The sequence below is a fragment of the Gallus gallus genome, chromosome Z (assembly GCF_016699485.2).
Source record: "Gallus gallus isolate bGalGal1 chromosome Z, bGalGal1.mat.broiler.GRCg7b, whole genome shotgun sequence".
Lineage (NCBI taxonomy): Eukaryota > Metazoa > Chordata > Aves > Galliformes > Phasianidae > Gallus > Gallus gallus.
Window position 1 is genome coordinate 22,398,895 of NC_052572.1, and position 13,816 is coordinate 22,412,710.

The following is a 13,816-nucleotide window of genomic DNA, read 5'->3' on the forward strand; positions in this document are numbered from 1 at the left end:
GAGGCACAGAGGCCCATAGTTACAAGCACCCAACAGGAAGGGCGTCCCACTAGGTCTTTCCCTCTGCTCTGCCACCACTGTGAGCACTGTGGTGGGTACCTCCAGATTTTCTGTCCCTGGCCACGGCACAACCCTCCCAGACAGCCTTTGAGGAGGGAGAAATTCCTCAAGGCCACAGCACTTCCAATATTTACAAGTTGCATTAACCCTCAGCACCATGTGTGAAGGTATTGATCTAAAAGCCACGTGATAACGCACAGAGAAATACCACATTAATTATATATAGCACAGGGAAATATACATAGGAGATACAGTGACTTGCTGCATTTCAAACACAATTATCTAAGGAAAAAATGCACCCCTGATCACTTGGCGGGAAGTCAAGTATACTTTGTGCTTTGTGGATTCCCTGAAAAGTCTGACAGTAAAAAGCAGAGGGATGCTACCTTTGGATTGAACTGCATGAACGCTTTCTTCTTGCTCGGACCTGCTTTTTATGTTCATCTATTGAATTTTAAAACAGCCAATTTGGTAAGGGAGCTTTAATAAACTGATCTACTCTCTGCAACACTGGTTTCATATTTTTCATCTTTTTCCTAATATAATCGATAGTAAAGGAAAGATTGGGCTGTAAGTAAAATTGCTCATGTGGGCAGTCAATGGTGAACACTGAAAGGATGTTTTAAACACTCTTAATAACAATTAACATCTCTGAGCAGTGTGTTGCAGCCATCAGCGGGGCCAGGATTAATGCACTGTCAGTGGGAACCACTTCCCTCAGAACATTCACTGCTGCAAGGCCACAGATTTCTCTGTTCTTAGAAAAATGCCATACCCCAGATACAAACTAAGCAGCTGCCCACACCGGGTTGCTGCACTGGTGCACCTCTCTGTCCAGTGGCTCAGGGAGCTCAGTGCCTTGCTCCAGGCCATGCCATCTGAGCTCTTTTTGCCCCTGCACATCCGCTGCAAGTCCTTGGGCTTATTTTCTGAATGTAATGTGTTAGTCACTGCCTTGCTTTAGCAAGCCAGCTTGTTCCAAACTCCCCGCTACTCTGGATAATTATGAATTAAGCATGATGAGAGCAAAATTCTCACTAATGTCATTGAAAATTCTTTCTTTAATATTATAAGCAGATATTAGGAAGGATGCCTGATAATAAGGTCATACCCTTACTCAGCACCTCCTTCAAAGAGAAGAAATCAAACCTCTTAGTGGGTCTGGCAAGACACTCAGGATCAGAGCTGTAACAGCACTCACTTTGCAGTATCTCTAAAAACACCGAGCTGATGCAGTGTTCCTCTCACTTTCTCATTCTGCTTTCTACCTGTTCCATGAAACTAAAAGTTCACCTCTACATGAGCTCTGTTCTATAATTTACTCACCGGTCTCTGGTTTAAAACACACCAGATTCCATCTATAAACTGCTTCAAATATCTTGAGAACTTCTGCAAAGCACAATACAAATTTGAAAAGTTCAAGCCTGGTGCTAATGCAATAAAAGAAGGCGAATATGATTCCAGATATACAGTTGGTGTAATGCCTTTAGGAACCGCTCCATCAGTTTGATTTAGAAAATGATTGTATTATGTTAAAACAACTAAATTGGATAAGAGGGAGAGGGATTTGTTGACGTAAATCTTGTCTCTGGGTTCCAAACCCCTCTGAGTAAATGCAAATAAGAAAATATATACAGAGAGAACTGCCAATTTCCCCCAAGGAGATCTTTTTTCAAGGAAGTAAAAGTCCATATTGGAAATCAATCCAGTTGTTTATAAAGCAAGAAACCTCTGTTGGAAGTCAGCGGGAAGGAACGATGGAAGCAAACCATCAAATAACAGAGAACAAAGGAAAAATATACCCAAACTATACATCCCAGGCTTATTGTTTCCAGATAATGGTTCCGATTCTGACCTCGTCTGGTATCAATCAGGAATAACTCGGTGTGTGTCAGCTCAACATTAGCAGGTCTGAGTAAACAAAAAATGGAAGAGAAATCAGGTGCTGGGCGAGCAGCTTCAGTAAGGTTCACCATGAACAACCAGCACTGTCAAGAAGCAAGGAAGGGGCAACGTTAGGCAGCAGAAATTCTTCAAATATTTTGTGTTTACTTGATACTGTGGCAGCTTCATGCTGTAGAAATGACAGGGAAAATTATTGATACGTATGTCTGTGCAATGCTAAATAGTTGTCAAGAAGCAAAAAGAAACAAAGCTGAAATGACACTGTTACACATCTCTGTACAAAATTATTTCCCTGCAGCCATCACTGTTCCTTCATCTACCCGGCCAGTATGAAAACATTTCCTAGGTGGTGAATAAACTCATTAAGACTGTTCAGAGCTTTGATCACTGAGCAACGGCACAAGGCCAGTTGGGTACTGCCCCTCTGCCCCCTTGCAGACTCATAGCCCTTTACGCAGACACAGCCAGTAGTGGTGATGGTAGCAGTGGTAGCGATGGCTCCAGAGAAGATGTAGGTGCCTCCAAAGGACCTCATGCAATGTCAGACTGTACACTGTCTTTGGAGAAGGGTGTCTATTTGGGTTGCCAGCCGGGAGGCCCCTTGGATTCAGCCTTGGCTTACCCATATTTTGAGCCAAGTCATCATGCAATCAAATGCAAATAATGTAAACCCCAACAGGCAACACGGCTGCAAAGTTTATTATGGACACAGGCTGGCGGAAACGGAAAACCCCATGCTTTATCTCCTTCTGCACAGAGTGCAACCACAAGGACATCATGCCGTTGCTGCAAAGCCTCAGGATCTTGGTGATGACAGGGACTTGCCCCAAGCCAGCAAAGGAGCAAGCTGGCTGCTCAGCTCACCCCACTGTCATTGGTTCGTGGCCCCTTCTAGCAATCTTCCCCTTGAGAAGTGACCACTGCCACCTCTTCGGGAAGGTTGTCATCTTTGTGGCAGAATCAGGAACAGTGAGAGTGTTCTCTTAAACGGGCATACAGCTCAGTCTGTGGTAAGGAATGAGAGGGCTCCGGCCCTGAAGCTGAGAGCCAGCGTTTCCAGTCACCAAACTGTTAATGGATTGGGTTTGGCAGAGGAACCCTTTCTGGTTTAAACCAGGAGGTCCAAGCACTGTGTGGCTACAGCCTCCAAGCCCAGGAGAGGACCAAGGTTTCCTCACAGTCAAGACAGCGTGAGGAAAGGGCTAATCACTGCTCTCCTAGAAGACAGGCACCAATTGCTTTGTCACTGCCAGAGCTGTAAACACCAGCCTGAACACTTTCTCAGGATGTATCAGAAGCAACAAACTGACTGTGTGACAAAAACACCCAGGGCCCTGTTTTGATCTCTGGAGGAGAGCAAGGTCCCTTGGAACACAAACAGAGGCCTCGAGGCAGCCCAGGGCTGCACCTGCCCAGCACCAGGAGCTCTGTGCGTGGGAATGCAGGGAGGACTGGGGAAGACTGGTGTAATTATAGGAATTGATGGGTCTGCGGAGCATTTTTTGGAAATTGTACATGAACTGCTGCAGATTTTAATGGGGGGTTTCTCCCCCTTTCATTTCCCTAATGGAGGAAGGGTCTCATCACTGTGACTAAACTTCAGTAAAGCTTTGTAAACCTGCCCTTGGGTCCTGTTTCCTTCTCAGTCACAAAACATCCTCAGTCGCTTCTGTGACAACAGTGAAACAGCCAGAGATCAAGGAAATCTGACTTACCATTAGGCCAATATTTTATTAAATAAAATCTTATTTTCTCCTTGAGAACCACTTCTCCCTGACACTCACAGATATTCTTACACTGTCAGCTCATATTTTTTACCCTTTCCAGGGGACTAGTAGAACCTTATTAGCAGGAGACAACTTAGACTTCTATCACCCTGTCTAAACTGTGGTACAAGGAGCACGGGTACAAACTGTAAACACAAAGCAGCAGCTAAGTGCTCTAGCGGTCTTGCTTGGTACCTTTCAGAAATCCCTGCAGACAGACATCACCTACTGCTGCCCCACCGAAAAGGCCCATCACTCAAAACGTGGCAATTCATTTTAAATCACAGGAGAGGGAGGTGGCTGAGCTGCCAACATACAAATGCTCTGGTGCACGCATTCACCCCAATATAAGCTTAGCCCTTACTCATCCTCAAAGTTTCTCTTGCTTATGCCCAATACCACTCCAGTGTGGCAGAGCGTGCCTGCAGTGTCCAGGATCAAAAACGCCAGGGAGACTCCTCTGGGATGTAGATCTGTTTCTTCTCCTGCTTCTAAATACCTGGGACAACTGTACACTGCCATGATACTTCTGGAAAAAAAAGGGAAAATTACATTCATCCAAAAAGCCTCAGGTCATGGAGAGGGTTTTTCATCCTGAAATGTCCCTTGCTCCCTCTGCTGGTAGTAAGAGTCATTGTGGCCCCGTGTATAGCCGGCTTTCAGCCCAGCCAGTGATTTCTTTTCCCAAGGTCGCCTACAAGAAAAATAGAAAAAGAAGCAAAACGTCCTGACTCCAGATCTTATGGCCACTGTCTCCCTCTTGCTTTTGCCAATTTTATACCGTCCTGCTTGCAGTGACATTCATGCTCTACAGCACCACTCTCCTCCAAAACGAAAATCGATAGAAGTAAACACTAATTTAAAAAAAAAAAAACAAAGCAAATGAACTTTTCAGTAACTCTAACAATTACTCAGAAAGGGCAGAAGCACTCCAGACAGCAATACCATGCTGGGTTTCCGGAGCAGTAAGCGTTGTGTCCAGAGTGTTCTGCTTCCCCTTGCTGCTTCCACTATGAAAAAGTGAATGCCTAAATCGCACCTTGCTCAAGAACATATCAAAATCTATCATTCTGAACCAGCCCAGAGAAAATAGGGGGAGTAAAATAACTATAACTACCAGATCTATTTATGTATCAGGCAGACCTATACTGCTGGATAAATATACCATATGAAAATCCCTGGGAGAAGAGCAATTACTGTAAGAGTGGCTTATCTGCATGATATTTGGTTAACAGATAAGGAGATAAACAAACAGTGATTTCTCTTTGGCAACCTGTTCTATTTCCTCCTTGAATTATAGGAGATTTTTAAATGAAAGCAAAAAAGCCTATTTTCAGACACTGAGAGTTCTTGCCAATGACCCCTTCCCCCATCCTGGGTGACTGCCACCCAGTGAAGGTTTGGGGAAGGGGATCATCATTGCGTCTGGGAACACTGGCACCATCCAGCCCCGCAGACACTGTGAGCAGCACCACGACCACCATGAGGACATCCCAGGGGACCTCACAGGTCAGAGGCAGCAGGCAATACTCACATCTCCTTGGAATTAATAGCAGAAGTCCTACAGAGTTCAGTCAGGTCAACACATAACCAGATCTCCCAGTTTTTCAGAGGAGCTCACCCTGCCCCACCTGCTGCCCCACTCTCCAGGTGAGTCTGGGCAATGATGATTTACCACAGGGAAAAGAAGACTCTGCTGCTGGTGGTCAGGGGTGATGGAGTCAACACTGAACGAGATCCCACATGGTTGCATGGAGCAGACCAGGAGCCAGCAATGGCAGAAAGGTAATTCAGCTCTTCTTTGAAAAAAAAAAAAAAAATCCCTGTGGAAAGCACTCAAGTGTGTATAATTTACACCCATTCTTGGTTGGCTGGTTTTGGTTTTTTTGCTAGAAGCGTGGCCACAGGGTATGTAAATGAAGAAAATTAGAAAAATTCTCTTTTGGAAAAAAGGAATCATGCCATCTCAAAAGCATCACTTTCCCATTAAAGATGTATTTCCCTTTTACAGCTGAAGAAAATCCTGCCTGAATGTGAACTATTTAGTAGTTCATATTATGTTCTTTTGCACTAAGCTGGTGAAACAGAACTTCTCTGGGGAGACTCACACAGATATTTCATGAGTTTCTTTTTTTCCTCCCATTTTATTTTCAAGTTTTCTATGTGCAAAACCTAATATCTTGTTTTCCTTTTTTTCCCAGAGAGAGAAAATGATCCTGATTCAAAGCAGCATCGAAATACAAGGCTCTGCCAGATGTTACATAAACAATGATGTAATGCCAAAGTATTTCATTACACATGCAGCTCTGTTCTTCAGCCCAGAAGTGATTTATTACATTTTGTCAATCCCATTTTATGTACCCACATCATTTTTACATCATTTTTCTTCATGACATTGTTACATTCTCACAGAAGCGCATAGAGATAACATGATAACAGTGCAGGCAATGAAGTTAGCATTTTACAAATAATGTTACTAATAAATAAGTATACCAGTGAGGGGGAAATGGTCTGTCTGAGAGAGTGAAAAGCAAATTTACCTTTGAATAATCTGATGGGGGGAAGAGGCCATAGTTCCAACAAGAAAACCGAGGTTGTATCCTCTTGAAGCATCTTCTGCCTTCATGCAGAACAGTGAGAAAATGCCTCTCTTGCCTGTTTTCGGCTTAATCTCACATTCTCTTTGTTTTCCTAATGTGTTCTGTGTGCTGCCAGCTAGATACGATACACCAGCTTCTTGGTCGGAAAGATTCATCAGCGGGTGCAAGAAGATCAGCACTTAAAATCTCTTTTGACCCTGAAATTATCAATCCTTAGGATACATTAGCCTTTTTTGTTTGTTTGTTTTTCTGATCTTCCACCAAGATTTGTTAGAAAAAGCACACACAGCAACATCACTTGATACAAAGAGAAAAGGAATTCCAGAAACAATAAGATGAAGAGATATAAAGGTTGTGCCAAAATAACGCAGCAGGATGCTTAAAAGATGCAGTCCTACAGGAATATGGTTAAAGAAAATAACCCATCTGATGAGCTGGATGCCAAAAATCCTGTTAGATGACTGAAGCAGAGAAGATGCCTTTCTAGCAGGCAGCCATTAAACTGCATAATGCAAAATGATGCAGAGAGAAGCTGCAGTTGGTAATAATTTGAAATGTCCTCGTTCCAAGCAGCACAGGGCCAAATACTGCTTTTGCTATGTCACTAAAAAATAAAAGAAATTTGAAATGCCATTTTAAATGTTATGTCCCTCTTTGACACGTAAAAGGCATTTTTCTCTTTTAAGCAGAGTCTCTGCAAGACAGTATTTGTTACTCGGTGGTTAAGGTAAGTGTCAGCAGAATACTTAAGTATATGCTTAATTCTTACTAATTTCAGTGGTGAAGCACATGCTCAGAGATTTGGCTAAAGCAAAGCTTCCTTCTCCCTTTCTTTGTGATATGCTTGGGCCCTATTCCAAAGCCCATTCAAAGTTGTCTGGGGCCACCCACTGACTGCATTGTATCCTGGATTTCAATGCAGAGTACTCAGCCTACCCCAAAGCATCAGTGTTTTGCAGAGAAAATTCTATGCTTACAAATAGCTGAGTGTTTCCAGGACCTGGATGGCAAAAGTAAGCTGTTTAGAAGGGAAACTTTGCCTTCTGCTCCAGGACACCTTTCAGTAGATGTCTGGTCCACAGCTACTCTTATTGTCTAAAGTCAGTGTACAGATAAGCTGGGGTTTATTTTCACTCCCTGCATGTGTTTCAGACTATTCCTAACTAACACTGTGGTTGTGCTAGCAGGCTGGGACTCGTTTCTGTTCCTCAGCTGATGAAAATCAACTTTCCACTGAAGGTAAGCAGAGAGTAGAGGTGGAAAAACTTCAAGATACCACACCTTTTCCATCTTCGGTTAACGTTAGATCTTGCCAAGCAGCATCTTTTTAAAAAAATCAAACCTTTCTACAGTTACTGTTTATTTACTCACACAACACAGATTCAAACAGCCACAGTACCGCCATTAGTTCAGAAGAGGAGTATGTGGGCAAAGGCAGGCACAGAAAAGAGAAAGGACTTGCCAAGGCCATGCAGAAGATGAATGACAGAGCCAGAAACAAAGCCAGGTCTCCCAAACCCCTAGCTACTACAGTGAAACTCCAACAGAGAGCAGAGCTTATCTCTTCATGGAAAATGCTAATGGATAGTTTTGGGTGTTCAGTCTCTTGGCCGGAATGCATCTCCAGGTGCTCAGCGGCAGGTGCCTCAGCTGCAGGTGAGGCATCAAGAGACCAGTTAGAAGGCACGTTTCTGGCAGGGGCATGAAGAGCCCACAGACTCTCTCACCTTACTTCAGGTCCAGTGAAGGTGGCCTAAATGGGATACACTCCCCTCTCATGTTCAGAGGTGTAGATGGAGAGTGACGTGGGGAAGGTCCATGTGGTGACATCTGTTTGGGGAGGAAAAACAAGGTGTATGGAAAGTGAACATGGGCTGAGGTTTTATTTGCCTTCTCATCTCAAGACATTGCTCACAGAGCTCAACAGGCTCTAAGCACATTCCCATGGTTTGACTTAGAAGTTGCTACTGCTTTTTCTTTGGAGGGGAATGAGGAAGGGCTAGACTCAGCTGTCACAAAGACCTAAACAGCTGCCAGCACCCAGCAGTGCAACACAGCCACCCTCTCAACACCCAACACCCAACAGTGTACACCCAACAGTGGAGAAGGAACATTTAAGGAGCCACGGCATACACAAGGATGCAACACCTCTGTGGGTGCAGGCTCCTTTTCTCATCAAAGTCCAAAAAAAAGGGCTGGGAGGGTGTTGTTATCTAACTACCCATGAGATTTAAACTGGTGCAAATAGCAGTTTGATTTCTTTTCAGATAAAAGAGAAGTTATAAATGAGAATTTTATCTTGCATGGAGGCATGACAAAGTATGAGACAGAATCCTTCTTGATTACAATCTTCCATCATTTTGATTTTATAATTACTGAATGGAATCAATCAGCTTTCAATTGTTACCTTGGCAAAAGATTAAAACATCATTACTTGTCATACATATTTCACACTTTAACAGATTTTAATAAACTGAATGCATGAGAAATGGTCATATTATCTTTCATGGCACTGGGATGCTAATGACATTTCTATTGATTTTAATTCACATTTGTTGGTCAAAATTACTCAGATTCAGGCAAGGCATGGGTTCCCATAATCAACACTAGCAAATGAAGACTGCTGAGCACTGAAATGGCTGAAATGGAATCATTAATCAGAAATATCATAAAATCATTGCCAATGAGCTAGGGAGGTTTTATCTTCCTAATGATCATCCTTTATGGCATATTGATCTGTATATAGCCAGTACGTGTTGGTGGTCTCTCCATGCGAGTGTTAAGGAGAGCACCACAAAGTAGGTGACAGAAGATGATCACAGAAAGCCATCTTGGGCACAGCTGCCTATCAATCTAAGAGCCATGACGGCCACTTTTACCACCCCAGAAGTTTGGTGGGAAGCCAGGAAGCCTCCTCAAGGATCCAGCTTTGGCTTCTTTGGCAGAGACATTTTGCTTACTGTGCTCATTTCCTCACTCAGCCAGGACGAGCCCTTTAGACTCACAGGCCACTCAGGCTGGGCACTGAATGGCAGTGTCCTCTGCTAAATCCCAACTTCCAGCTGTTACAGCTGTAGTGACAGAACCATAACTCTGTGTATGATGGATCTTCATTCTGCTGTGCCAAACTGGTCCATGCAAGGCCATGACACCTCTCCCATTAATAAAGAGAGGGGGGACATCCATCAGACACTGTGGATCTCAAGGTTGTCTCTTCTGTGTGAGCCATAGTAACTCACGGGCCTGGTCAAGGCACACATATCCTCCTCATACCCACAAACCTTTCAGGAAACAGAGAGGATGACACAACAGCCTTATAAAAATTGATTGTCATTCTGTGATTCTTATGTGCTTATAAGATGGCATCTTCTATTATCACTATTTGCATAGTGAGACGTCTTTGCGGATTAAGGAGCCTTTGTTGGCTCCTTTGGATTTTTCTGTGTGTTTGTACACACAGTAAAAGTTGAACAAGCCTCCAGCTTTTGTGGGTTGTTCTAAAATCTACAAATTATAGAGCAATCTGCTTCTCTTACCACAAACATCGTGACTAAACCAACAGTCCAAGCTATCCAACTAACCTAAATAACCCTGACAATGTAGACAAATAGACATACTCAGTACTCCTGAAAGTCAAGCCAAATTGACACACCAACAGGACCAGAAATTTAACCTGAAGGACTCTGTTTTGGAAATCTAGTCAAACCAGCACTTTTATGCTGAATCATATTTTGATATTTAAACAAATATCAGTATTTTCTCTTCCAATTCTAAGCAGGACCTCAGAGCAAGATGATGTAATCAGGTCTCAAATTACTCAGACTTCATTACTATTATCAATACACTTTAGAACACTTACTAATATACTCTCAAATGTTATAAATAATTAAAACTTAAATACATTTGTTGAATTAATAGAGCACTTCTTATGATACATTTTTTCATTCTTCTCATATGGTCCAATATTGGGATGCTATTAGTCTAGAGTCCTGCAAGCTTTTAAAAGTCATCTTGGAGAAAGTTCTTGAGAAGTGCAATTAACACCAATAGATCTATACACAGTCTTAATGTTGGGCACATGCATAAGTTCTTGCAAGACCAAAATTCAGTTTTCCTGCCTGCTGCTGATCTTCTTGAGTTTCTGTGGCAGCCAAGGGAGTAGGTGGGCTTAACACTCTGTAGAGCAACCCCAACTCTTTATTGTTTTAACACATGAACTCACAAATGCATGCAAGTCATCAGTTTACAGCAGAATCCTGCCAGTCAGGGTGCACATCACTGCAATTGTATCTTAGCTGAATTACCAGCAATTCTCTACTATTATCATCAGAAACATTGTCTCTCTTCTCATCATCACCAAATGTAAACATGCCTGAGTTCATGTCTAGCAGTGGTACTACACATCATGTTTCAAATGCACTTAATGCAAAACAGAATATTTAGTAGTGTCCTTAAATAGGGTGTGTTTGCACTCATGAGGCTTTGTATTTTGTGTCAGAAGTCTCCAGCACAGCAGTATGAATGTGGTGTTGCATCTCTTCAGAAAATGCTGTGATTTGAGAGACACCTTTAACACGGAAGAGGATGCATACTTGCTGTGGTATCCCTTACAAACCATATTCCACCCTGTAACATAATGTATGCACACATATAACTAATCAACAGACCCTGCACTAATAATTGCTAACTCATTTGCAATGCATCATGTAGTAGCAGATAAAATAGCTTATGTCCATCCTTAACTGTAAATCATTTAACTACATATAAAAACACAGTGTGTTCCTTGGTATATTCTTGCTGAAAACAGAGGACAAATTCCCTGTTGTCCCTCCATCACAGAGATTACCTGCCATTCAGTGAATCCAGCTCCTCCAGTAACAATGTTGTGGGCACAGGAAAGCCAGGGTTTGAGTCTCACTTCTACAACACGCCATACTGAATGAAATGCAAAGGTATCAGGAGAAACTAGAGGGATCTCTCTGAAGTTTAGCATGGATGAGTAGACCTATACAGAAAACAGGAACCGCAGACCTAAGAAAGATATGCACAAAGCTGCATTGGCTAAAAGTCTGAGTCTTAAGTGTTTTAAAAATGTATCAGGATGGAAGGCAGCGCACTGAGTCATGTTATAGGCACCATATTTCAAGGCTATTCACATAAAGCTTTCTTGATACTTTCCCTCTTCTACAGGTCATATCTGCCAAAGCATACATGTAAACATCAGTAACATTTTAAAAGCCAATGCATATTTTAAGATCCAGTCCTACTAAAGGTTAAATACAAATATACGTAACAGGGAAATCAATTGGATCTTGGAAACATAATGAAGGAGATCATGGAAACAGCAACTGCTTAGTGTCGCTTAGGACCAGCAACACCAAAAATGATAAGCGTGGATTGCTTATATTAATAAATAAATATTAATCTTGTCCCGCTCAAAGACCATAGAACATACTTCCCATGTCCACCTGCACTTCTTGAGAATGTGAGATAAAATAACCCCAACTGCCTCAGCAGAAATACATACATGTTTCTTGACATTTCTTCATGCTTAAAAATCACTTTTCCAAACAAAGTTGCTCTTGCCTTTTTTGCCTTCATTTTAATGCCCCAGACAAACTGTCCCAAGCAGCTTGTTCACATCCATAAAATCAAAAAATTCTGGACTCTAGATTTCCTTGGTAACCGGTGAGCAGCCAGCAAAACATCCTCACACATCAGCCCACAGGATTTCATGTCTTCACCAGGAAAATGTGGCACTACAAAAACAAAACTGCACTAACTCACCTGGATGGGAGCATTTTTCTTCTGATTATAGCAGCTCTGGAACAGTCATGCACTGTCCTTTTTGTCCAAAGGCATAAGAAGAGACAATAAGTTTTATCCTATTGATGATTTGTTGATTAATGGCTTCTTAATAGTCAAGGTCATTTACTAAATATTCAACGTGACTGATGCAACATAATGTGGTAATATTCTCACATCAAGGGACATCAAAAATGAACCTTGAGGACAGAATTCTCCCATTCCTATTCCCAACAGTGGGCATTTATAAAGCTACAATAAGCCTCCAACTGCACATTGAAACACCAAATTTATACGCAGGAGTCTGACTTGCAAAGTGAATACAGAAAATTTACTTTCTGTATGTTTCAAGATGTAGAGGCTCCTTATGTTATCACTGTTAAAAAAATAAAAATAAAATAAAATTGCAACCAAGATACAAAACCAACAAAGCAGATAAATTTGGAGTTGAGGAATCACTCTTACACTACACCAGTCCCTTACAGAAAAAAATGTGTTGCTAAACTACAGCCTCATTAAGATGCCATGTACTTTTCCTGTTTTCCTTTCCATGGTCACTGATTACCAGGGTTTCTCCTTTCTAGTTGGTTCCTTTTTAGTATTTTGCTCAAATGTGTGGAATACTGGCTATAGAGACAGCATGAGATTTTCCATTTACTTCATCAGGGCCAGGACCTCACACTCTAAGTTTCTTTTGCCTGTGGCTTGGCATAGCCCTGTGATGCTCCTTCTGCCCTCCACCACTACCCACCATCTGCATCCCCAGATGTCTGTATAACAGATAACTCCGAAGTCCCATCAGTAGCAATAAATTTCTACTTTTTACTGAGAATATAGCTCATATATGTATTTGTGTACGGATGGTGATGCAGATATGGAGTCAATACGTATGTACAAATTTATATCTCTAATACCAAAGAGGGAATGTACAGACACCTAAACTAGAGGGGCCTTCACTTGGTCCCAAAATCTGTCCAGTTGTGGACTGACATGAGTCCATCACCAACATGCAGAAGAGATAGCTGCAGGTTTCAGGGCTAGGGAAGAACCGAGTGAAAACCAGATTCCCCCATAACTCATTGATTTTACCTTTTCTCTTATAGCCATAATGCACTTTCAACATCTTTATAGATGTATGTAGAAGTGTCAATTCTGTTGCTGTTATGTATTGTTAAAGAAGCTATAAATGTCTTATGACCCAAGGATCTCCAGCCAGAAGAGAAGAGCTTAAAAATGGAACAAAATTGCAATCTATAATTTAAATGGACAGCATTGCCATTGAAAAATGCTTTTCAATTTAAAGTCTATTAGCAGGAAATTAGGAGATCTCCCATCAGAGTGTTACTGTTTATTTTAAAATGAAAACTAAGAACATAAAAATACTATCAACACAAATGCCTGATAGACACAGAAATAAATCAAACCACTTTATAATAATTTTTACCCCCACTGTTCATCTTATAGTCTCCGACTATTTAAATACAAGGGCTGCTCCAAAGGTAATGCCTCCCATTTTATTATGTTGGTGGTATGCCAGTAGAGGTTGAACCTTCCCACCAAAATCCTATTACATGCTGTGGCCATGTAACAGATGGCAGCAGAGGGGCACTCTGACAAAATGGCATCTGACATGGAAGTGCATATGAAGCAAAGGTGTGACACTGAATTCCTCCATGCAGA

General features: G+C 41.9%; 1 protein-coding gene across 38 annotated transcripts in view; it reads right to left on the minus strand.

Annotated features, from left to right (window-relative positions):
• Positions 1 to 13,816, minus strand: part of LOC107051951 — a 222,388-nt gene that overhangs the window by 195,975 nt on the left and 12,597 nt on the right. For 7 of the 38 annotated variants that reach the window (XR_005843151.1, XR_005843145.2, XR_005843157.2 and 4 more), the window contains 2 exons: positions 11,178 to 11,336; positions 6,272 to 8,161 (listed from right to left, as the gene is read on the minus strand). The exons of 2 other annotated variants lie outside the window; for them this stretch is intronic. Coding sequence is in view for 2 of the 36 variants with exons in the window: in XM_040656313.2 (XP_040512247.1) it covers positions 8,060 to 8,161; positions 11,178 to 11,336 (261 nt within the window). In the remaining 34 variants the exon portion in view is untranslated. 29 more of the 38 variants (XR_006932410.1, XR_005843147.2, XR_006932408.1 and 26 more) reach the window with 17 other exon arrangements.